The sequence below is a fragment of the Drosophila eugracilis genome, unplaced genomic scaffold, assembly GCF_018153835.1.
Source record: "Drosophila eugracilis isolate 14026-0451.02 unplaced genomic scaffold, ASM1815383v1 contig_2154, whole genome shotgun sequence".
NCBI lineage: Eukaryota > Metazoa > Arthropoda > Insecta > Diptera > Drosophilidae > Drosophila > Drosophila eugracilis.
In genome coordinates this window covers 5,900,000-5,925,178 of record NW_024573038.1, presented here as the reverse complement: position 1 = coordinate 5,925,178, position 25,179 = coordinate 5,900,000, and the positions used below count along the sequence as shown (strand labels likewise).

The 25,179-nt window shown below is 40.4% G+C and overlaps 2 protein-coding genes across 17 annotated transcripts; one reads left to right on the top strand and one right to left on the bottom strand.

Annotated features, from left to right (window-relative positions):
* LOC108114224 (glutenin, low molecular weight subunit) lies at window positions 1-20,915 on the bottom strand. 16 transcript variants are annotated; one of them, XM_017225078.1, is made up of 9 exons: window positions 20,727-20,915; window positions 14,199-14,452; window positions 9,824-9,918; window positions 6,600-9,653; window positions 3,569-3,717; window positions 2,874-3,323; window positions 1,704-2,202; window positions 1,463-1,590; window positions 1-1,403 (listed from the first exon to the last, which is right to left on the bottom strand). In XM_017225078.1, exons 2-9 carry the CDS (start codon window positions 14,315-14,317, stop codon window positions 1,314-1,316), a joined length of 4,584 nt encoding a protein of 1,527 aa, XP_017080567.1. In that variant the 5' UTR covers window positions 14,318-14,452; window positions 20,727-20,915; the 3' UTR covers window positions 1-1,313. The 16 variants fall into 16 exon arrangements, with proteins under 16 accessions (XP_017080567.1, XP_017080568.1, XP_017080566.1 ...); XM_017225079.2 differs by lacking the exon at window positions 20,727-20,915 and adding an exon at window positions 18,428-18,783 and having other exon boundaries at window positions 1,704-2,196; window positions 14,199-14,660; XM_017225077.2 differs by lacking the exon at window positions 20,727-20,915 and adding an exon at window positions 18,428-18,781 and having other exon boundaries at window positions 14,199-14,660.
* LOC108114228 (probable insulin-like peptide 5) lies at window positions 9,948-11,219 on the top strand. The gene is made up of 2 exons (XM_017225094.2): window positions 9,948-10,807; window positions 10,907-11,219. The coding sequence occupies exons 1-2, from the start codon at window positions 10,645-10,647 to the stop codon at window positions 11,086-11,088; spliced, it is 345 nt and encodes a 114-aa protein (XP_017080583.1). The 5' UTR covers window positions 9,948-10,644; the 3' UTR covers window positions 11,089-11,219.
* Window positions 20,916-25,179: the final 4,264 nt, after the last annotated feature.

The window sequence follows — 25,179 nt, the reverse complement described above, 5'->3', positions numbered from 1 at the left end:
TAGATCTTTTCGTCGCGAGTATTCAAAACTTGCCGTTTATTTAGATTCTCATTTCATATTAGTTATACATCGTATTGTAGTTGTGTAATAGACATTGCTGGTCATAGTAATTGGTAAAGTCTGAGAGTGTTTGGTCTATCCTCGACTCCGCTCCGGCCACATCCCCGCCCCATACACATCAAGATCTAGGCACTGAGTTCGCGGCTGCTCTTCCAGCAGGCAACGGCATCCTCATATTATTGCCCGGGGTCAGCTGGCGAACTAAAGTGCCGACCTTGAGTGTATGGGAGGGGTTGATTGGGCGTTATGGGGGGTCAGAATGGGCTCGTTGATTTTTATATCCTTGAATGGCATTTTTCTCAACTCACAGATATGTTTCGTCCTAATCGCCTTTAGTTTCTTGCATAACTTACTTAGCGGGATAATTGACGGTTTTTTATAATTTGCAGTTTAACAATGTCGAAATAAATATATGTATATATATGTGCATATAGTATAGATATAAGCAAAAAGCATGCAAACTCAAACAATAAACATTGAGAATCCTGTGCGTGCTGCTCCAAAGGATGTAGATCCCAGAACTCATCATATTCGAATTTACAATTAGTGAATGGTTCCGAACGGGATTCCTTGAGCCAAATGTGGCCCCACAGGATCTGCGTTAAATAGAATATGCTCACAATAAATAGTTTAGTAGTGCTCTTACATCTAAGACAAGGTTCAATCTCATTATCAGTTTCCGTCTTGGGTCGCATCGTATCCATTTCATTTGCTAGTTAACATTTTTAACAATCATCTTAGAAGCTATCGCTATATGGTTTAATATATAGTTCTGGTCTCCTATCTTAGCCATACTATATGCACATGCTCCAAATATGTGTATATAGTATGGGTACATAGAGAATATCGTTATCCATCGCCCCGTTTGGGCATCCGGATCAGGGAGTTCCATATCCACGAGTCATCATCTGTATCATCCTTAATCGATTGATGCTTTCTGTTCAAAAGATTAGTAAGCATCCAATTGTATATGAAAATACCGAAGATGATTCATGGAATGGAGTCACACCTGGTGTAGTATTGCATTCACCTATCATGGGTTCGTTTCGTAACATATGTATATATATGGCGTCGTTAGTGGTCATTTAAGATTAGTATAACAATTGTATATATCCTATATATAGTTTGGTTCGTTAGTGATTCGTTTTAGTAACATATACATGATCGTTTTCAGTATTATTATGAAGTGGGTTCCATTGAATTTCTATTGTTCTGCTGTTGTTCTTTGTATCTTATTGATTCCCTTTCCAAACTTAGCCGAAAATGTGCTGGGTGCCGGGTGGCACCTTGTAGCTGGGATAGCCATTGTTCAATTGGTGCTTGGCAAAGAAAGGTGTGTAGTCCTGGGGATAAATATATATTATTAATATCAAATGGATCCGGAGGGAAAGGCACGTCCTACCCTATTGATTCTTCTGGGACGGCAAACGGGGCCCAACGCCAGCTGGCGTCGCTCCTCGTTCTCACGAGCCGCGGCCTCCTTGTACTCTGGTGGTGGCCATTTCAAATCTCCGCGCAATTTGCTGCCTCCTGAAATTCGAAAAGATGGCTTAGAATGAGTTTTGAGAAAGAGGTGGAGCATCTTAAATTTAGCTAACCCACACTCCATAAACTTTACCTCCTTAAGAAACTACTTTACTTACCCTGATAGCTGACGGCGGCAGGCTGCGAAGTGTAGACTGGCGCAGGCTGCTGGCTCACTGGGGCCTCCTTGCGCAGGGTGATGATACCGGGACTGGCGCCCCGGTAGCTATCCTGACCAGCGAAGGCTCCAGGATGCTGCTCCTGCAGATCGGTCTGATCCTGCGAGTAGGGCAACTGGGGCTGCGAATAAGAATTGTATTGGGGTTGAGCATAGGTCGAGCCACCGTTTTGCTGTGTGTAATAGGAAGGCTGCTGCTGTTGTTGTTGTTGCGGCTGTTGCTGCTGCTGGTACGGTGAAGTCTGGTACGATGGCTGCTGCTGCTGTTGCGGTTGCTGCTGCTGTTGGTTCCACTGTTGCGGCTGATACGGAGCCTGAGCCTGAGGCTGAGGCTGATATTGCTGCTGTGGAACCTGTTGCTGTTGCCATGGTGCTGCAGGTTGCTGCGGTTGCTGCTGTTGACTACCGTAAGACGGAGCACCGTACTGCTGCTGCTGTTGCTATTCAATCGGTGGTGCATTGGTGGTGTTCGGTGGTGCCAACATGCATGTTTGTCATGGGTTTCGATCACAGGTTATGGTTTGATTTCATTGATGGATGGTGTTTTGTTGGTTGGAAGGTTTATACGACACATTCACATTGGATGTAGATAGACAGAGAGAATATGTTGGAAATAGAGATAGACAATAGACCTTAGTTAGAGGATGGGAGGTTTAAGTTTTGGGTAAGTTTTATGCGCAGTTTACAGCTGAAAGTCGCAGAGAAGCAAAAGCAAAGTTAAGCTAGAGGTTAAGTCAGTTTTTGGCATATTAACAGCGATTAGTAAAGACTTTGTCATGCAAAAGCAAGTCTTGTACTTATATTTTTTATAGATCAATGTTATCAAACTGTTATATTTATGATACATGTTGGTTAAGAGTTATAGTTTAGTAAGCGTCCAATATTGTGGTTATGGAATAGGTGTTTAATGTTAAGTATATGTCAGAAAAGAATGTTTAGTAAGTGTCTAAGAAGAAAGTTTAGAAAGAGTCTACAATAGAAAGTAGCAAAGCATCTAAGATAGAAGGAGATCAACGATGGCAGGAGACAGAGACGATCACAGCCGCAGTGCAATAGATAGCTTCCATTCGCTTAGACAAAAGCCAGGAATCCAAACCGATCAAGACGGTACCTGCGGCTGCTGATAGTAAGGCTGCTGCTGCTGTTGGGGCTGCTGTGAGGATCCCTGGAATGGAGGATACGATCCTCCTCCGGCGGTATAATCACTGCGCGACTTAGGCAGCGGGGCACCAATATGTTTCCAGCCACCACCCACATTGTTCACGGCCTGGAGCTGCTCCTGCGGATAGTTTGACTGATAGTTCGGATAGGCATAATCATTGGGATCGGACGCGGGTGCGGGAGCTGGAGATGGAGCTGGAACCTGAACGGGTTCCCTCGAGCGTTGCCGATTGAACTGGGCCTGTGTATACTGAACAGGTTGCTGCTGCTCCTGCTGCGTATAGCTATCTGATGGGAACTGGGTGTTGGTATAGCTGTTGGAGGTGGGTTGTGGTGCTTGGGCGTAGACATTTTGTGGTGGTTGGGTGGTGCGTGGCTGGACGTTGTTATAAATGGGACCCTGCAAGTTGTCAGTGTGGTTAGGTTGGGAGAGGTGATGGGTTTCTGGGTTGTCCAAATGCTATGTACATGTGCTTTCTGCCTCACCGGATGAGATACAAATTGTGGCAGTGGCGGATACAATTATATTTACACTCGACATACACGAATACTTGACTATATATATATATCTATATATACTATGTTGTATGTACAATTCATCGGTTAAACTGGGTTGAGACTTAGGGGGCTTTTGGGGAAAATTACCTGAGGTGGGGCAGCAGCTGCGGTGGGTGCGTGGGCCTGAGGATAGTAGCCTCCAGAGCCCGGGGCCGGGCTCTGGGTTTGCGGCTGGGGGGTGAACTCCCGGATGATCCGCTCCTCCGAGGCCGGTGGCCAGGCCACACGCTTGTAGCCTGAATCAAAGAGAAAGAGACCAGAAAGGTAACGATAAATACTCGGAATTCTTTTTTACGGCCAAAAACTGGTGCTGTTGCAGCTGCTGAATGCAGCTGCCGTGCAAAAACATTCAACAAAATGCGGCCAAAACGTGGGCGTCACAATAACCTTGGATGCGGCACTGCACTGCCCAGTGCTAGCTAAACAATTTGAAAATGATTTAAGCCAATTAAAATTATAGCCATCGGAATAGCAATGTGCGAACAAAGGTGGCGGCGGATTCCGAGGATTGGGAGGAATGGCGGGGTCGATTCTGCAAATCATACACGGCTGTCATTGCTTCTAAATTTAGACGATGAGAACGAGTCGAAAGCTAAGAATTTGACATTACTCATGGGGTGATGAGGATGTCGTCGTGGTACGTGCAACGCGGCAACATGTTGCCGCTGCATTAGCAACATTGTTCTATTAAAAAGGGGTTGACTTTTGGCCATACTATGATTATAGATTATATAGAGCGTGAAAATATTATATATAGAGTGTGAGTGTGTGTTTACCCTCCAGATTTTTGTAGTTCGCATTGATGATCTTCCACTGAGCCACCATGGTTATAAATTGTTCACTCTCTCGTGCTTTTCTTTTTGGTATCTCTAGATATCTATCTATCTATCTATCTATCTGGCCGATCGGGCCTTTGCGTAAGAATAAAAATATTCTCGTATAGATATCAAAAATAACAAATACACTTATATACCAAGATCCAAGATGTATATGTTTGTTTTTTTGCGGCTATTTTTTGACTTGTCCGCTCGCAGAAAGTCGAGAAGAGCGTTATATAACCTCCGAGGTGCAATCAATTCAATTCGATATTTGGAGAGACTGCTGATGGTAACACCACGGTATTTCGGAATTCGATTTCTCTGATTTATGGCTCTGTATATCTATATATATTTTTTAGGCTATATTTCGCAGATCGGAGCGCGTTTCGTTTATCCTTCGGATCGATATCGTTGAAAAATTAGAAATAAAAAAGATTCGGGAAGCACAGCGATTCGTTTTTTGTTTTCTGTTTCTTTTTTTTTTACTTTGTTTTTTTGTTAATTATATTGTGTAGGTACAATAAAATTGAATTCGATTCGATTCGCGTGCGTTTGGCCAATTTAATTTCTATTTTCTATTATAGCTATTGGCTATTTCTATTTGCTAATTCGTTGATCGTTCGCGCTGCGATATGTTTGCCTTCGATGTATGCTACTAAGTGAGGAGCCAGAGAAATGCAGAGGAAATTATTGTTAGCCAGCCGCCAAGATGTAGAAACATTGGCACTCGTGTGGGTTCCAACCCACACATTCGGCTGTAGACTTTCGTATCTGCGAGATACGCCGCTGCTGCGACTAAGTAAAGACTTCTCCGAGAGAGGCACTGAGATATATGCAAAAGTGTGTATATCCCCCCCGAGAGGGTTTGCTAAGTATGCTGATCTTGATTTGGTTACCTCAACTCCTGCACCACCACCTACCCCATGGGTGGTAGCCAACTCCTGGCATTGTTTACACCTTCGATTTTTGTGATTTGTGGGCCCCACCTTGAAATACTGATCATGCCCACTCCCTCACTCGCGGCAGCCGATCTCAAGGTGTCTGCCGCAGCTATCTCTCTCTCTCTCTCTCTATATATATATATATATATAAATCTTGATGATACAGTCGCATATTTGTGGCTGTTTATCCCAGATCTATATAGGATTCCCAAGTAGGTTGACTACACCGATTGTGTTTATTGTTATGGCGATTTGTTATGCCCGAGCGGCAAATCAAGTGGGCGCACACCCATCTATCTTGCGGATATAGTCCTGATCCCAGCCAACTAACTATCTATCATTTATCTTAAGAGTGTGTATATGTGTGTGGGCCATAGCCATAGCCATAGCAGATATAAGTAGTTTTGTGACTCAAAGGCCAGCGGCATCGTTGGCTAAATTTAAACGGCTGTCATCTTGGGCGAACTAAAACAAATCTGTTTTTAAACGTATTCACACAGGTGTACGACAAAAGTTGGCTCATTAAAATTATTAGCAAAATTGTAACTCATATGTCGGCAATATGTATACCCGCCCTATCATCATACTCATATATATATATGTACATCCCCTATAAACGCCCATGTATAAAGACAATTATTTGATATAATAAGAATGGTTTGCTCGTTAGCCACGCAACAAAATTGCTTTGTTGACCGCCAAACGTCACAGATAAATACAACAAGAAATATTTTGGTTTTACATTGTCTAGTTGGCCCGCAGTTTGCTCATGCTTAAGACCATTAGTTTACGTTTTGGCTACAAATGAGTTTCTTGTTTAAATGTAATAATAAAGAATTTTGAAAGGAATACTTATTACAAAAAAACATTTACCAGGTAGCCATGCAAAAAACATAACAAATGTGGGTTTAAAAATGGTTTTGCCTATCTGATCTAAGATAAACCCTCTTTCTATGTCAGCCAAAAATCTATATCATTTAATAATCCATTCTGGCGGATTTCTGTGACATAAGTCCGCCAATAATGTGAGCCATAAAATTTTAAAATAGAAGCTTGTGATCTAACCATTAAGCGACAATGAGAAATGAGTATGAAAAGAAATTTTTGAAAAATATATCGTAGAATAAAAAAGTGATTGTTCATGAACCATTGCTTTAATCCACTAATTACTTTTATAATCTAAAAATCCAGCACACTTAAGATATATTTTCTCAAAGAATAAACTCGAAAATGCTTATGATTCAAAGTCCACTGAGTCACACACAGAATATTGGGATTAACACATATAGAATCGTGAGAAGGAACACCTTGAACACACACTTGATGGGGATTACAGAAATCGGTGGGCTGATCACGAACCTTCAATTCCCAGATATGGTCGTGGTGATACATTATCGAAGGATCGGTTAACGCTGAAGTCCCTTTGTACCTCGTCGAAGGAAGCCAGGGAACGGAACTTGTCCGGCTCCATCGACTCGAGACTTGGGAAGTCAAAGGGTGAAGGCTGTGCCGCGGAACGAGGCGTTGCTGGCGGCGTGGCAGCCAGCATTGAGGAGGATGCCGACATGCTCTGCTGCAGTGGCTCTGTGGCGGTTTTCACCAGGAGTCCAATATTATGGCCCTCCAGCTGTGGCACATGCGAGAATTTTGGCTGGAGGACAGGCGATGGTGTGGCTTTCGCCTGGACAGGATTCAGACCATATGGAGAACTGGAACGCTGTGGAGCTTCTATAAGTGGAGCAGGATACTTGCGAGATGGCAGCGGACTGGGCGAGCGGCTCCTCTCCCAAGTTATTTCTGTTTCCGGTTCCTGTAGGCTGATTAGCTTCGGTGGCGGAGGCGGTGGCGGTGGCGATGGTGGCGGAGAATCTGGAGCTGGTGTGGTCACAATCTCCACGAAACTTCGCTGGCGCTGCAGCTTCTCGGGTGGAGTATTCTCTTTGACCGACTGGGTATCCTCCCAGGAGATCTGACGTGAGATATAGGGGCTTCTAATCTCATAGGTGGCCTTATAGTTCTTCAAGGGTTCATTATGCAGGTTGGCGATGCGCCACTGATCGGCCTTATTGAGTTTGCCCCAGTTGTTGGGGGAGCAGCGCAGTTCATCACAAACAGGACAGTAAGTTGAGTGATCCTCATGGATGCAGGATCTATCTTTCTCCTCTAATTCTTTACTTTGTGGAGGCTCTGATGTGGGTTTCTTTGTAACTAAATCCTTATTACTTTCCTGCAAAACTTGTTTGACTACTGGCTCCTCCTTTCTGGGCACTTTGTTGGCCAGTGATTCCTCATTTGAGTCCTGTATCTCATCATTTTTAGGCACTTTGGGTAATAGTTCCTTTTTTACTTCCTCTGGAATTACCTTTTTACCTTCTCTCGACCCTTTTTTGGCCAGCTGCTCCTCTATAGCTTTTCTTAACTCGGTTTTCGGTGGTACATCCTTTACCTCTCCTAGCTCCCTCTTGCCCACCTGTTCCTCTTTCCACTCCTCGAACTCCTTTTTGGCCAACTGCTCATAGTTGGCAATTACATCCGATACGTGTCTGTACTCCAAGTCCTCATTCTCGGTGTCGTCCTCGTCCTTGATGACTACGTGCTCAGCTTCAATGACAGCTGGCGTTGTCCGAAGTTCTACGTGCATGTGTTCCACGGTCTCCGGTTTTTGCTCTAGAGCCACTGCAATCTTGTGGAGATCCTCTAGTGCCCGCTCCACAATGGGCACGTTTTCGGTAAGCGATGCCTCCTCCTCCTCAGCTGGGGTTGCCTCCTTAATCTCTTTTGAAAGCCTCGTGGGTACTCCAGCTGCCCGGGTGTAAATCTGCCGGAGTATTGCCTGCAGTGGACTTTCCGCGGCCAAAATGGGTGACTGGCGATGGGCAAAGATGTCCCAGGATTCGTTGGATCCCGAACTAATGGGTCTTACAGGTCGAGCTGGTGGTGGAGGCGGTGGTGGCGGTGGCGTTGGCGGTGTGGGAGTGGGAACCGGTGTGGTCTGGGCACTTCTCTGCAGCGCCTGCTTGGCATTCTCCATATAAGCATCGATCTGGAGGAGATGCTCGGCTATGGACTGCTGGATGTGGGCATATTTCGCCTCCAATTGGGCGATCTCCACATGGGCCTCATGCTGTTTCTCCGCATCCGTTTCTAGGGTGTAAATACCACCCTGCCTTCTCGTTTGCTTATCCTTCGCCTGCGAATCCTGGGTAGATTTGGAACGCATTACTGGAGGTGGAGGTGGTGTTGGAATCGGAGTAGTTGGCGTACTGCTTGACTGCCGCTGGAGCAACTTTATCCCACTGGTGGCACTCACGTAGGTGGGACTCTCTGGTCGGGCATCCTCCTCCATATCCTGGTGATCCTGCAGATACGAGCAGGCGTCGTCGTAGATCTGCTGGGCACTCAGCTTGACCGGATCCGACGAGGCTTCCACGCGAATAGGCACAATGCGAGTGTTGGCCAACGGATTCGGCTGGCTAATGCTCCCATTTGTGGCCAAAGCCAGAGCCATCTGCTGCTGCTGCTTAACTGCCAGGTTGTCAATTACCATTCGTCCCGCTGTCTTCGCTTGATTGAGATTCGCGGCAGCTGGTGTCGGTGGCAGCGGCAAGGTCTCCAAGTCCACATCTTGCCCAGAATTGGGTTCATCTTCGCTGTCGCCGTCGTGGCCATAAGAGATCTTCACCTCGGTGGCCATTTTGATGCATCTCCGTTGGACTTTTGGCTTGGATGTTCTGGGCTTGGGTGGCGGTAGTTCCGGAGCACCCACAGTCCGCTTGCGGCAACGTCCGCGGTCCAGAGAGTATGCCTGTCTCTTATATCTGGGCCGATATGGAGTAACTGGAGTGGGTAATGTTGGAGTGGTGGGTCTTTTGTGGGCCAGCTGTTCGTAGTATTCACATCGTGGCGCCACCAAACCCAAGTCCACATCGGCTGCCTTGGTTTCTGGAGCGGAAAAGCCCTTCGATATGGGAGTCTGATGGAAAACCTCAGCCATGTCGCGTTCTCCGGAAACTCTTTGAGGGGTCTTAGATCTCTCCTTGGAACCACCTTCTCGCTTTCGCTGTTCCCTAACTTCCTTAGCCGTTGGTTCCACAATCATAGTGGGACTCTGGAATTTCTCCCTTAGAGCCTCAATACTGTGCGATGGATTGCAGGCGATCTGATGACTCTGATCGGGATTTAAAACCATATCCTGCTCTGCTGGAGGCCAGCTGTGATCCCGCTTAAGCATATGCCTTTTGTTGGCCAGTCGGTTGATTTTCAGCACCGTATCGCGGTCAATGGTGATGTCCTGCTGGTGACTGAGATAGTCCGTTTTGATCTGGTCCAGCAGCTGTTGGTGTAGCGTGTGATGCAGGGCTTCCACCTCGCCACGCTGTCGCCGACGGCTCTGTCTTTCAGTGGGGTAAAAATCTTTGCCGGGGTAAGCCCCATGATTTACTTAAATTTATCTGAAATTATTACACGAACATCGGACGAGCACTGGGACTTGTAGTGGCTATTTTGTTGAATGTTTTCACACTGTTTCTTTATGTTTCGACAACATTTAATGACAAATCATTAACATTTAACTAATATCTTACCAGATTTGGCTTGTTGTTCCTCCTCCTCGACGGCGCGCAGAACGGCCGAGTTGGCCAGGTTCAAAGGCTTCGTGATTTGGTCGTCGACTTCAATCCTAGAAAGATTTTTAAATAACAAAGCTATTAGTAAAATGTTTAACAGTTTTAAAGGCACTTTGAATATTGTGGTGACCACTGCTTTTTTATTTGCTTATGTGCTGAACTGCTTGCACTGCTTTTGCACACTGTAGTTTAAAGCAGTTGGCGCCGTTTTTGAATTTGCATTTTCGTTTAAATAAAAGAAAGTCCAAAGAAAAGTGTGTCAATGTGAAATGTTTTAATTTAAAATTTAAGCATTTATTTATATGTTTCTTAAATTTAAAAACGGAATAAACATATTTTTCATTAAAAAAAATTATATACCTGCTAGGACTTCGTTTTTTTTACTTTACGTAACTTAAATCTTTGATAATAATATGTTAATGCTTATGTTTTGGTTATAACTTTAATAAGGATAAGCCAATTTAATTTATTAAAAAGAAAAGCCTTGCTAGGAAGAGACTGATTAACGGTTTATAGGTTTATAAGTTTGTCTTATTATTATTTATGAAGTCCTCCACCCCTTGGCGCAGCCTTCTAAAGAAGACTTTTATGCTAAGCCATAGGCATAAATTAAGGATAGTATCCTTCGCGGTTCTGGCATTGAAAATTAGCAAGCACCCACGCTGACCCCAAAAGGCTAATACAATGTGACAAGTGTGAAGTACGCCGGCGGATATAAAAATGGCTGAGAGCACCGGAAAGTGCATCACATCCTTTCTAGCAACACATCCAGCAAGACCATGATGTTCCGTACAGTTCTTCCGTTGCTCCTGATCCTGATCCCGCTCCTGAAATCCGCCGAGGGCGTTAACAGGATCCAGGTTTGTGGTCCAGCTCTGCTCGATTTGGTGGAGATGATGTGCCCGCAGGGATTCAATGGAATGTTTCAAAAGCGAGACTCCTGTGAGTATTTGTGGTTGTTTTGTTTTTCTTTTTTTTTTTGTTTTGTTTTGCAATTTGAAAATCGACACGAGTTGACTTTTGACCACCTATCATTTGCAGTGGGACTATTTGATTATGTGGACAATTTGGGGAATGAGGATAACTCCGATATGGACACCAAATCCCACAGTTCCCGGCTGAACTCACTGACGGGCATGCGGCGTGATTTCCGAGGCATTGTGGACGACTGCTGCCGCAAGCCGTGCTCCACATCAACGATGAAGTCATATTGCCGGCAGTAAACCCAACCAATTGTTATGATTCTACCCATCAATTCCTATATGAGATATTACGTTTGGTTTATGATAACAGAGTATATGCACGCATTTGAAAAATATTGAAATAAAACTTATAAGCGCAATTTGAAGAAGAAGAATCTTTAATTATTTTAACATTTCATTTTAAGCCCAATTTCATTATCTTTAACTCGAAAGCATATGGATAATACGCTTCTTTGAGTGCAAGGAAATACGAATTTTGATTTAAATCGCAGCAAGTTGGGTGGAAATTTCGCACAAACAAAAATATGCATTACGCTTGCCTGGCGATTTTCCTTAAGCTGGCAAAAAGAGTTTTTAACTTTAATTATAATTTGCTTGAAATGTTTTTGCCACTCAACGCAACGCAACGCAACGCATCGTCTTAATCTGGCTGAAATGTTTTGCCTTCCTCAAAGATAACAAACAGAAATATTTAAGCTAAGAAAATGCGCCTGCCTAGATAAGACCTTAAAGTATTTATGGACAACAAAGTCCAGAGATAATCGCCAAGCTTTAAGCTTTGTCAGACCATTTTAAAGTAAATGAAAATCATCATACCTCACTGGCTCTTGACATTGACCTCTTTTGTCGTCCCTTCTCAAAAGAAAATCACTCTCACACACACATCTCTCTCAGCAATTCAACTTTAATTAGTTGATTAATTTCTAGCTTTGGCAAACATTGCGACAGCCTGATTGGCCGCAAGCAAATATTTGCTGAAACATAAAAGGGGAATTTAATTGATTGAAAATCGCATTGAGGTTAAGTGAAAAATTTGAACAAATATTTGGTTAGCAGATCATATGTTAATGCATTTTCTTTTCAATCGGTTCATTGGTTAACTGTGCGCCTTTCCCAGTGATTCACCGATGGGCAGCAAGTCAAGAGATGCCTCACAACTTTTGGCTAGACGCCTGCCGTTTGTTTGTTGACATTGTTTTAGTTGTTCTTCTCTTTTTTTTTTTTAGTCGACTCAATTGCATTAAATCAGTGCACTATTGCTGCCGAGTGATGAGTCACACCTGCTGACGTCTTGAATTATTTTTAATTACTTTACACACGCAGAAATTAAGGGGTGATTAAGGTAGTTTTTAGTAGATTTAATATGTGAGATCACTTTATTATTTCTCTATATAGTTTGTTAAACTAATTCACTTTGTCATAGATATTAATCACTCGAATTAGTTAGCCCATGAAATCAGGTTGGGTAAGCAAAATATTTGTAATATTTACTATATTTTCTGGCATTTTCTGTTATTATTCATTTAAAACTTAAAAATCTACTCTTTTTTGTTTTATTTATTAAATTTAAACCTATAGAGATAGACCCTTCTTGCTCACTTTTAAAAGATTTTTAAATCAGAGTCCTTTCTTAGACATTTTGATTAGCTCTACAAAGTTAAACTTCCTTAAGCCTCGAACAATCATTAATCTTAAACATTAATTTTTAAGATCCCTCCAAACACCCCAAGATCGAGTTATAATTCCTCCTTCTTGTTCACTTGTTCTTGACTGGCGTTATATAAAAAGTATCTTTCGGGATGTTCCCGCTCTACACGTACATTTTATTTTCGAAGTTTAAAGTTGAGAGAAAAGCCTTGGCTCAGCTGTTTTTGGAAAAGTTGCTCCCTAATACGGGAAAACACGTTACGCACACTCACGCGCGAATATACGAATTGAAAGTTTCACGTTTTTAGTTTTCAGTTTTCAATTTTCCGTTTTGAGTTTTTGGCCTTTCAGTTTTTGGTGTTTGGTAATTAAATTTAAAGACTCCGTTGCAGTTGAACACGTTTTGTCGCACGCATAGTCACCGAATAACTGAAAGCCACTTAAAGTTTTTGCTCACCAGAGCAGATCACCACTATATCTATACCTATCTGGCAGATCGGTTTGGTTAGGTGAGGTGAGGTGAGCTGTAGCCGGTTTATTCAAACAACAATTGCAAACAACAATGGCTAAGATATATATACATTAATATATATATAGAGCTGGCGACAGCATTAGCTGCAAATAAATTCAAGTCGAAAAAGCGTCGCCGTGTGTCGCTTATAAAGCTTTTTGGTAATTACAATTAAACGTCAAAGCATTTAATGGTAGAGCTTGTTTTTGAGTATCTCTCTCTCTCTATCTGTGTTTGTGCCACAACAAATTGGCAGCAGTTGCAGTTGCAGTTGCAGTCGCAGTCGCTGCTTCAGTCGACGCTGCCGTTGCGCTGCACTGCACAAAGTGTGAGGGGCATCCGCCCCTTTTAATCTACCCCCCTTTCCGCCCACTAATTAATGTGTTTTGTGCACCTGTTTTGTGGCAGCGGATTTTGTATCTGTCAAAATAGAACAAGCAGCGAGATGGAGGCATTTGGCGGTGTTTGCATTGCCAACGCACCTCCAGCAAGGTTCTTAACTTATATAGTTGGTTTGAAATAAAAAATAAACAACAAATTAGTGAGTAAGGTTGGTAAAAATACAAAATGTAAGATAGAAATATAATATCCTTATAATTTCACTGTTAATGCGGTGTAATTGTAATCAAATATTGTCTAAAAAATGCGAAAATTTCAACTTTTAAAGGGAAAACTCTAACGAGGTAAATGATAATGTTATTGCTTGTTTAATTCGGTTATTAAATTACCTAAAAAATTATATAAATATTTGTTATTGCTTGAGCAATAGTACAGGTAAAAGTGCACTAAAAACTTGGATCATTTAAAAACTTCTAATATTTAGACTTTACTACCTAAATATTAACATGTAGCTTTGCCTTAATACATGACAGCAATTAAATCATTTGTTTAACTATGCACAGTCACTAAACATGTTTAATTCCCTGAGAATCGCTCTCAAGTGACTTGGAAAATCAACTATGCAATTATATATCTTCACTAAGCGGAAGGCAAAGGCAAAGGCCCCTCTCAACCACCGAACCTTCAACGAGCACTCTTCCCCAGCTGGCTGCTTTCATCTATTTTATGAAATTATGCATTTAAATGTATGATAATCATTTCGCTTGGGCACACAGGGAAGCATTATATATATATATATATATATATCTATTTTTTTTCTTTATATTTTTTAATTTTATTCGATGTTACTCACCCCTCGCCGCCGAAGGCTTTCAGTTCGCGGTTCAAGGTGGCCTTCACGTTCTCCTGGGAATAGAGGCCCATGGGCGAGTTGAACTGCTTGTGCACCAGCTTCCGTTGTAGGGCGGCCATTATATATATATATATATTTGAGATATATATATCAAGAACTGCTTCTTCCTGCCGATTCAAGTTGCTCCTTTCAAATGCTTTACTTCGTTTACTCCTTGGCTGACTTTTGTTTGCCTCGCAGCTCACTTCGGATGTCTTCGAAAGTTTTTTCAAAAAGAAATATTGTTGATAAAAAATATTTTTGAAAATTTCCAACTCGTCTTAGTTCCGCTTATCGGTGTTCTTTTGCTTGTTCTTGCTGGCGGTATATGTGGGTTGGTGTTTTGCAAAAAAGAATCCTAAGCACTTTCCCCTACTTCAGTTGGTCTTAATGTTAATCGTTAATTGTCGGTCGTTGTTCGTTCTGTAAATGAAATGCATAACAAAACTGAATGAGATAATGGGGAAATTGAGGGTTTAATTTGAGAAGTAGCGATTGAGAATAATGCGATTAAGTTTCACAGGCAGGCTTTTATGATTCTTTGCCTTGCTAGTGTAAGCTAGTCAAGAGGGAAATTAGTAATTAACTTAAGTTCTCTCCTAATGAAATTAGGCTAGTAATGGCTACTTAAAAGCTTGTTATTGTTTGCTATAGAAACTATTTTGGCAATAAGGGTTGGTTTTTTCAGGTTCTTATAAAGTTTTAAAAATGTTTTCATCTTTAAAACGCTTTTTTTAATGTAATAATAAAATGATATTAAATCATTTCCCTTCCTTTTTTAACCAATCACAATCACGATTCACACATTTTCCATTAACAGGAATATTGATTAACATTTTAACACCTAATTAAAAACCTGCATGTGTAATTTCCCATTACAAATGGCTTATAAAATGATTTGCTTTTATACAGGGATCACATTTTATTGGATATTTCTGTTAGCCTTGTATAACATATCGCTATATTCCTCAGATATATATTTATATATATATATAGAAATCTAAATATAAAGACTAAACAAAAACTGGGAGACTCGTAAAAGTTTTCAAACAAGAGCCAAATAATTTAAGAAATTTTTCCAGCAGCCCGAAACATGCGAAACACTTCAATGTCAACGATCTATATATAACACTTTCTGGCCATCGAAATCAAACTATAGATATGTACATATAGACTTTTTGTATATTATTTTATAAGACTTTCAATTGATTCAGTTAGAATGCACAGCTGTTGGTAACAAATTATATCGTGGATATAGTATTTATTTTTCCAATTTCCTGAGACACTCACTCACTACTGTCACATTTAGAAATGTATCTCAAACTAATTTGAGCACTGGCTGGCTGGGCAAAACAAAAAGAAAGATAAATAATATATATAGAAAAAAATGTTCAGACGATTTTGTTTGTCTTGCTATTTGTGCGTTTGGCCTAAAAATAGTGCCAAAGACAGCGGCAAAATATTGAAATGTGCTCAATTTTTGTATTTTCGCCACACTCATATTTTCCACACACACACACTGAGACTCTCACAATGTCTCTATTTTGAAATTCCCGCCTTGTGTGTCACCTCAAATAAAATTAGCAGCTGTGAGGAAAAGATACTATTATTTAGATTTGCGTCATTTCATGAAGAAATTCAAAAAAAAAAAGAAATGAGAAAAACTTATGAAAATCTGTTGGGGGGGTATTGGTATGGGTAAATGGAAAATGCAATAAAAGATACTTGAAATAATCGTAATGAAGTATTTTTGTGTTTGCTCGCATTTAATTGCTGCCGTGCTGCTGCGGCTGCTGTTGCTGCTACTGTTGCTGTTGCTGCTGCTGCTGCTACTGTTGCTGCTGTGCAGCTGCCACAGCTGCTGCCCCCGTAAGCACGCAATATTCTGACTGGGCCAACGGAAGCGGACCAAGAATCGCACAAATTAATCAACATTTAATAAAATATTATGCAAATTGCACACAAAAGGCAGGAAGGCAGAGGCATATAGAGAGCCAGCAGCAACAAGAGCTTGCCACTTGATGTCCCAATTAAAGTTTAACACACAAAACTCATACAAGCACATACCTACACCCTCATACAGTAGCACAAAAACACACACACCCACACACATAGATACATACAAACAGGTGCGTGCTGCACTGTGTGTACTTAGCACACGAATTGTAAGGGAATTTGCATAAAAAATTCTCGCAAAAATAATGTTTCAAAAAAAAAAGAGCAAAATGAGCGTGAATGAAACGAGAAAGAGAGAGAGAGAATGGGTGGGTGTATGGGTGGATGGGTGTAACCATACCATAAACATAACCCATACGCCATGTGGCAGCAACTCTTTCAATACTCTTTCCCTTCGAAACAAATTACCAGCCCCGAGGACATGTGTACATTCAAATTAAAACAGAGTTGCAAAGTCAAGAGTTTTCCACTTCATTTGTTTTAACAATTTGTTTCGTGCTTTCGCCATGGCAGAGGGAAAATCTGTATAAAAAAAATATATATATATGCTCAATGTTTATTTTAAAAATCATTTTTTACCTTAGCAACAACAGTCAATCAACCAATATGTCACCCAGCATCGCCTTGAGCCAAATTTCAAAATAATATTTCTCTGCAATTACTCAATATGTTTTGGTTCTTAACAAAAATATTTCAAAGAGACATCTCTGTCAGCTTTGGGCAGCAGGTGAAATATTAGATTTAAATTAAGTTATAAATCATTTTTATTGTCTTGATTTTGCAAAGAGAAATTAGGCATTTTATATGCATTTTATTACACGTCTTATCTAGCATGTAAGGAAATTTACTTTTTCTACTTTATTTGGATTTTATTTTTAGTTTCTAAGGAATTTTAATGTTTACCTAAGCTTTTAGGTTAGTTAGTAACAACTTTAGCTCTACAAAACTGTAAGTTTAAAGAGAACTTTCATTCAGTTTATTTTACTGATTAATTCCTGGCAATACATCTCCTATATACCATCCATTTCTTCTCCCCAGAGTTCTCCGAAAAGCCATTAAATACTATATTTAAATGTATATGGTCAGGTGAGAGTATGACGTCTTCCCCATAACCTAATTAACATTTCTCCTCTGTTCATTTTTCAGTGTCTTTATTTTGGCATCGACATCATTATCATCGCTGGCATAGCCATCGGTTCGACTCCATGGCATGTGTGTGTGTGGGTGGGTGTGTCTTTTTCACAGTGCTATATAAACTATAATCGTGGCTAAGTGTGCAAGAGTGTGTGTACGATTATGTAGGTGTATATATATGTATGTATGTGATGCTTTTTGGCACACACACACACACACATATGCATTGGAATCAGGTGCAAATATTGTTAGATTTGCGTAGAGACGAGTCGAGACGAGGCATTTCAGAAATCTGGGTGTCGACGCATATGCGGATCTCATGGATTGCGCATCCCAAAAACCAGAAACTAGATGAAAGCAGTTGATTTTGCCAGCCATGTTTTTGCTGATTTAATTATTAAAATTCAGCATTGTGCAATGGCAGCTCTCGTTTTTGTGTTGAATTGCTTGAATATTTCATTTTGGCCACTACACAAAAACAAAAATATTTAATTAAACGATGTGCCATTTTAGGCAGCTAAAATTGAATAGCTAAGGAATTTGATCAAGCGGAAAGAGTGTTTAGTAATTGAATGGGGGAAAAAACTGATTTGTATTTTAAAATTTCAAACTAAATTTTTGAGAAGAAAAGAGCCTTGTTAAGGGGTAACTTATTGTAGAAGAATTCTTCTATAATTTATTCCTTGTTTATCACATTTCTCAAAATCCCACATCTTTGTGTATAATTATATCAAAAACACATTATTTTATATATTTTTAAAGAAATATTTCTGTTTTTTTAACACATATTCATCAAAAGCAATAAATCAAAATTTATTTTAAGCGAACATTAAAATCTGAATCTTGGCCAACATAGCGAATGTTCCTGCATAAATTAGCTTAAAAACTTGATGGAAATTCGGGCTAATTTGTTTTCGGTGCAAGCCACTTGTTTTCGGTTTAGAAAGTGGGTGATGGGCGTTGCACTTAAGCACACTAATATTCACCAAATAAACACACACACGCACACACTGTGTGGCTTAAGTATAAACACACACACGGACACACATTTGTACACTTAGGGAAAATACGTATTTATTTGTTTTAATGTGGGTGCTTACCGTCTGTTACAATTTGGCGCTGCTTAATCCAAAAATAACGCCAACCAATTGCGAAAGTTCTGCTCCAGAATGCTGCCTCACCCCATCACGCCCCCTTTTGACCGAGCCCCCTCCTCACCCAGCTGCACTCTTTCTTATTGCACTTTCACCACCCTCCACCCATCGCCTAACACTCCTCTTTCTTTCAAAATGGGAGTATGTGTGGGTGAGTATGAGTGTGAGTATGGGGGGGATTTCGGGGGATTTTGGTTTTTGAAGGAGCGCGAAAGCGAACGCGTCCGCCGAGAACCGGCGTTTTGTAAGCGCACCATCGGCCAACTGAAACTGAAAATGAAAATGAAACACCAAATAGCAGCAAATAGCAAACAGAAGCGAAGCAGCGGCACAAACGCTAAACTTTACGCAATGATCATCGGCGGTGGCGGCGCCTTTTGCTTTTGTTTTTGTTTTTATTGTATTTCGTTTCATCAGTCTACATTTTCACATCTTTGGCACCGCCGTGGAAGAGGAAGACAGCGGGCAGCAGCAGTAGCAGTAGCAGCAGCAGCAGCAGCGGATCGCAGGAATGTATCTGTATCTGCGGGCAAACGAATGCGTGGTCTCAGATAGAATATGCCACACTGGCGGGCATTAAAAAGTGCAATGCAAAGGGATATCTGATTTTTGAGTTAGAACAAGAAAGTAAGTAAGTGTTTTGTGAGAGCAATGAGTTATGTGTGGGATATCTCCCAGTAAGTTCGAAGAAATATAAGGCAAGCTTTTTATCAAAAATGTTTCACTAAAACAAATGCATTTGTAAATTTGTATAAAGAGAACATGATTTATTCAGACAAAAAGAATTATAAGAACAGCTAAATAAAGTCAATAATTTCTAGACAAAAAACAGCAAAACTCTGCAGACTTATTGATACATTTTGCAGGCAGAAAACGAGAGTTCAATTAATTAAAATGATTTATATGCAAAAGACGAACCGCTTACGCACTTGCACATATTGGATGAGTGACTTTTATTACCTAATTAACAAGAACGATGGCATTAAATTAAAATACATTGAAGAGCATTTGGCAGGTATTCAAAAACGAAAGCAGAATCATCGCCTTGATGGGCAAATCATTGACTTGAATTCAAAATTCAAGAGTGCAGGCAAAGCGGATTAAAATGTTCAAAAGCAAGGCAATGGAATGATGAATATTGTGTCTGAAACACCCACATTTCCTAAGGAGTGATTCACGGGGTGGGACTATTTATCGACCCGCCACTGTTAGTTTGCCACATATTTAGACGGATTTTCCTTCCTTTGCCCCCACCCCACTGAACCGCTAGCAAGAACAACAAATACATCGACGAGTAGTTTCAGAAGAAAAGAGAGCAGCAGCAGTAGGAATAAAAAATTAGGAATTATATATAAAAAATATTCGGTTGCCGTCGATGAGCGACAAGATGGAGACAGCGGCAGCGAAAGATGGATAGATACTTTTGTATCTATAGATATAGATTGTATATGCAGGTCTTATGGCTATGGCTATGGCCCGACTATTACAGCACTTTTACTGCCGCTCCCCAGCACGTCTCTAATATTCTATTTTTGAGTGTAGTTCTTGGTTTTTATTTTTTTTTTTTTAATTTTATTTATTTGATTTTCTTTTTTGGCTTTCCACATCCTAGCCATCGATGTCACACACACACACACGCACAACAATTTTCCCCTTGGCTTTTCATTTGGGAAGCAATTTTCCCCCGCACGAAAATAGCAGCAAAAGAGTCCATATAGAAATCGACGGGAAAATCGGGAAGAAATACGCTTAAAATGTCATTTAATTGTTTCACTTGCAGTTAAATGTTTTTTCAGTTTTTCTGCGTTTTTTATTTATATTTTTTTTATTTGCAGTTTTTCAGTTTTCAGTTTTTGGTTTTGGGCTTTTTGGCTTTTTGGTTTCCTCGCGGTTGAAGTTGATTTCGTTTGCCAGCCGTAAAGGCTTCACTTTTTAATTGTGCTTTAAATGCTAATTAGCTTTTGTGTGTGCTGGATGCAAACTCTACACGCGAACACACAAATATATATAATATATATATATATATTTAAGTATATATATTTATCGGTTGGTTTTCCTTTAATGCATTTTATTTAATTAATTTTTGATGGCTCGCTTTCGCGGCTGGGAGTTTTTCATATATTTTTGTTGCCACTATTTGCTGGTGACACATTTTCTGGCATTTATTTTTGGTTTTTGGTGGCGCCTCGCGTGTGTGCAGTCCACAAATTACACTATGCCCCCCAAAACACATATCGAAATGCACCTGTCGCTGATGCACTGGTGTACTGGTGTACTGGTGATGCACCGTGTTTTTTTTTTTGGAACTAGGGTACTCAGAACTCGGAGCTCTCGGCTGGCTGATGTGGTGACCACGTTCGCGACCACGGTGCGAATTATTATTGTTACTCGCCGCTCAACGAAAGTCGATGAGGCTGCTGCTGCTGCTGCTGTCCGACGACGGAAAAGTTCGCGAAAGCAGCAAAAGTTGCTCTTGCTCTAGTTGCTTTTTTATATTTCCATGGAAAATGTGTGATGATGACACCCCCTCGAGCATGTGTATGTGGTCTACCTTACCCTCCCCCTTTAAAAAAAAAAAACAAAAATTTACACCCACTCATAGCTGATTATAAATTAGCCTCGGCCACTGGGCTAATCACATTTTCCTCTGTTCTACTCTCTAATACCCCAAAAAACAAGAACCACTTCAAGCCAAGAAGCTCGAAAAGCGATAAATATTCAGCACATACACACACACGCTGGTCTGTGTGCTAAACCACCTAATTAACAAGACAACAACGATTCGATATATGTACTATATTTCTCCACCTATTCCAACACACACCCATACGTATGAATATATATAGAGGTATTCCATTTTTATATGCATGTTTTTCTAAATATTGAACATTTATTTTTGGATTTTTGGAAAGCCATTGAAAACAGTTCTTATGCCCTGCCAAAACAACAGGTCATACTGGCTAGTCGCAATTTTTGGTTATTTAAGCTTCGCATTTTTTCATAGCATACTTTTGGCAGCACAAGCTGGGCTTAGATTGGATTTCTATTTGCAGTTGATTGAAGCAAAACCACACACAATTGAAATTTCCTACATGGAAAGAAAAGTCTAAGGTAATGATTTCGAATTTTAGAAATAAAATCATGTTTTTTATGATTTTTAGACTTTTACTACTAACCAAATCAGGCAATATATAGGATTTATATGAGATCTGTGGTTTAAGACATTTCTTATTTCAATATTAATCATATTTTGAATTAATTTTAAATTTAATATGATAACTAGAAGTTCTCATCAGTTATTACTCAGCAATTAATACATTTTCCCTAAGTGTGATATTCGAGTATGGCATTAGACAGGCGTCTATGTCTATTGGCACACGTTTCGATATTTGTTCGTTATCCCGCCCATTGTTTGCGGTTCGAGTATTTTTAGTTTTCATCTGCTTATATTTTTGGAAAATTCGTTTTGCCATCAGGAACAGAATCAACAACTTAGCGCTGTTATTTTGTTGTGCACTTTGCAAATTCACAAGTTCATGTGCTTTCGGTTCGCTCAAGCACAACAATTAGTGCATTCAATGTATTCTCGCCATCGCTCAACTGCGCTCTCACCTGTCCCTCCCCTCAGACCCTTGTTAACCTACTCTGCAACCTGTCAGCGAAATTTAACCCATGCACAAAAAGCTCCGCTGCAGAGCACCTGACAGGCAACTAAGCTGCCTGTATTTCACGCTAGAAAGCCAACAAAAAATAATATGTTTAATGTTTGTGAATGATTAATGGCACATTAGAATTGAAATTGTTTTTGGCCGCGGCAGCACTACCAGCAGCGGCAGAGGAATCCGATTCTGAATCCGAATCCGAATCCGTATCCAAACCCGAGCGAATCCAAAGCGCAGCGAAGCAGTGTATACATTGCTATAATGTGCAAATATTTATATCCCCCTCCTATATGGTATGTGCTCTTGGCTGCTGCTGCTACTGCTGCTACCTGAGTGGAACAGGTGAGTGTTTATAATGTATCGCATATGCATGGCCAAGTGCGGAAAAGAGGCAAAAACCATACAGAAGATACACAGAAAAGCGAGTGAGTATGTGCCCATATAATATAGTGCCTATACACAGAGAACAAAATTAATATTCATTAATCATATTAACTAAAAAGTATACAATTTTTCCCTGAGAAATACTAACTGCTTCCTTAAGAGGCTATCTGAAACGATGCTAAAGCCCACAAGAAGAATGTCCCCTTATCGCCTTTTAAAATGTTATTTCTATATTGTTTAGCAGTCTCTTCAAATCGTATACAAAATATCGTTTTATTTAAGAAAGCTTTATATTATTCGCATGCCATTTATTATAGGTCTTTTGGGATTTGAGTTTTGTTTGGTGTACCCAGTGAACCATACCTTGTGATACCATTTTCCCATGTATTTGCTTAGTCGTGTGTATTATTTCGGCTGCCAAGTTCCGTGCGGCTGTGTATGTCCTTGGGGGCACCCGATGCGTTATGATGGAAGATGGAAGATGGAAGAGCAGTCCCCCAGCCGTTGCTGGCAAACCCCAATTCAAGTTAAAATCCAAACGAACTTTGCCAAATTGCAAAAGCCACAAAACCAAAACATTTCGTCGCCTGCTGTTGAAGTTCCTTCGAGTTGCCTCTAAGAGTGGCAAGAATGGCAAAGGAGGACTAGGAGATGCCTCAAGAAAGGCACAAAGATATACCCCCGATATACATCCCCGGACGCCCCTTCCAAAACACACACACACATACACTCAAACTGGCTTCCCAAAAAGAGTTGGCAGAATTTCTTAATAAACTTTAATGACTGCGGGTGTCCCGGCATGTGTTTGTCACTTTGGCTCAGGGTGCAAGTGCAACTTTGATGGACTCCGGTTACCTGTGGACTTGCTCCGCCACTGCCATCGTCTCATTGTTGCCAGCTTGGGTCTTTTCTAGCCACAACTGGCTGCTCTCCAGGGTCGAAACAACAAACTGTTTAATTTGGCAGCTGCCTGAGGTATGCTGATGTATTCCAAAGTACTTATATTAGCTACACTTTTAGGAAAAAGGTTCAAGGGACTTGATTTACTGTTGAAAGAGAAAGAAGGAAAAATGAAAATTATATTTCATGAAATATTCCTAAATATTATCTTTAGCTATTTAACAAATATCAAATAAAATAACTGCCAATAAATTTTCATAATTTGCGGCTTAACCCTTTGTAAATAAAATGCCAACTACATCACATTATTTATTAGCAAATATTCCCTTTATCCCCATATAAACGCATTTAATTCGCATGAAAATAAATAAGAAAAGCTGCGTTTGATATTGTCATAAATCCAATAAATAGTTAAGTGCTTTAGCCTGTTTCAGACCTGACCTGAGTCGGTTTTAGATACTTTTGCTTGCCATATTATCGCAACAATTAAGAAATATTAAACATGAGAGATAAATGTGGGGTTGTTAGATGCAATAATTATACATCTGAGATAAATTTAAAAGTGATTAATATCTTTCCATTTAATTTCTGTTGTAGAATTAAAAGTTAAGCTAAGTGTAAGCAAAAGGTAAAAAAGGTAAGGCCTTCCCTTAACATAGATATTTAATATATATCTGTTTTAGGCCAATTAATGTGATTTTATAAATAACTCCAATTATTTCGAAATATCCGTTTGCAGGTGGCACCACTCTAGGACCCATCCGGTGGCACCTCGAATTCTGCAACGACTTGTCGACCGACTACTTTAGCCTCCCTGCGGACGTTTGGGAAAACTTGAGAAACTGCCAAGCCAAGTGCCGCTTCCTCGAAGATGGCCGTTTCAATTTCGCCTATAATTTACTTGACCATCACGTACCGAGGTGGGTGGTTAGAGTGTAGGGGGTTGTATTCCGGTTGGTAAGACCATGCAACTAGCTAGTGGAGGTCGTTGGGGTGGCGGCCGCTCATGCATTACTTATGAAACGACTATGGTCCGATACAAGGTATCTTAGTTGCCATTGGCGGCATGTTCTCAGATACCAAATTGGAAACATCCCAATCAAATTCAAATCAGAAAGGCATTCATTTGCATGCGGATTGACTTTCGAGATAGATATGCCTATCTATTATGCATATAATTGCACTGGGATATCCATCTTTCGACGCCAAATGGGAAAACTAAGTTGGTTACCAAGAGTGAAAATCGCCGTGGGAGAGCTGCTTAAATTTTCTTTAACGACTTTGCTATGCACCTTTATGGAACTTTTGGGAACTATGTGACCTGCCCAAACTTTGTAAATGGCGTGGAAATGTTTGAATGTAAGCTGCCTTTTGACTTTAGCAGTTGTTTTCCGTTACGAGTTGAGATATTAAGATTTCCAATAACAATAAACAATACAGGAAGGAGCTTTACAGCCTTCAGTCAATATGATAGTACATCTACTTTGAAAAAATTACAAAACTTAAGAAGAAAAAACTCTGCAAGTTATGGAAAAGTATTTCTGCTTAGAAACTATGCAAAACTAATGTCAAGCCTGAACTTGTCATTGGGATTTTAGCCCAAAAATGAATTTTCACGATAGTAAACTTAAAAATCGATCTGCAAAAATATGAAAATAAATCATTTTATTGCTTAAAAATTATTTAACATCGTAATTTGCATATCTTCTTATGGTTCTTCCACTAACTTACCACTTTTGTTTCCAATAAATC

Coding starts and splice junctions, on each gene's coding strand:
- LOC108114228 (XM_017225094.2), top strand. CDS start 10,645: ATGATGTTCCGTACAGTTCTTCCGTTGCTCCTGATCCTGATCCCGCTC. Junction 10,808..10,906: donor GTTTCAAAAGCGAGACTCCT/GTGAGTATTTGT, acceptor TATCATTTGCAG/TGGGACTATTTGATTATGTG.
- LOC108114224 (XM_017225078.1), bottom strand. CDS start 14,317: ATGGCCGCCCTACAACGGAAGCTGGTGCACAAGCAGTTCAACTCGCCC. Junction 9,654..9,823: donor GGAACAACAAGCCAAATCTG/GTAAGATATTAG, acceptor ACCCCGGCAAAG/ATTTTTACCCCACTGAAAGA. Junction 2,203..2,873: donor CTTACTATCAGCAGCCGCAG/GTACCGTCTTGA, acceptor CCGATTGAATAG/CAACAGCAGCAGCAGTACGG.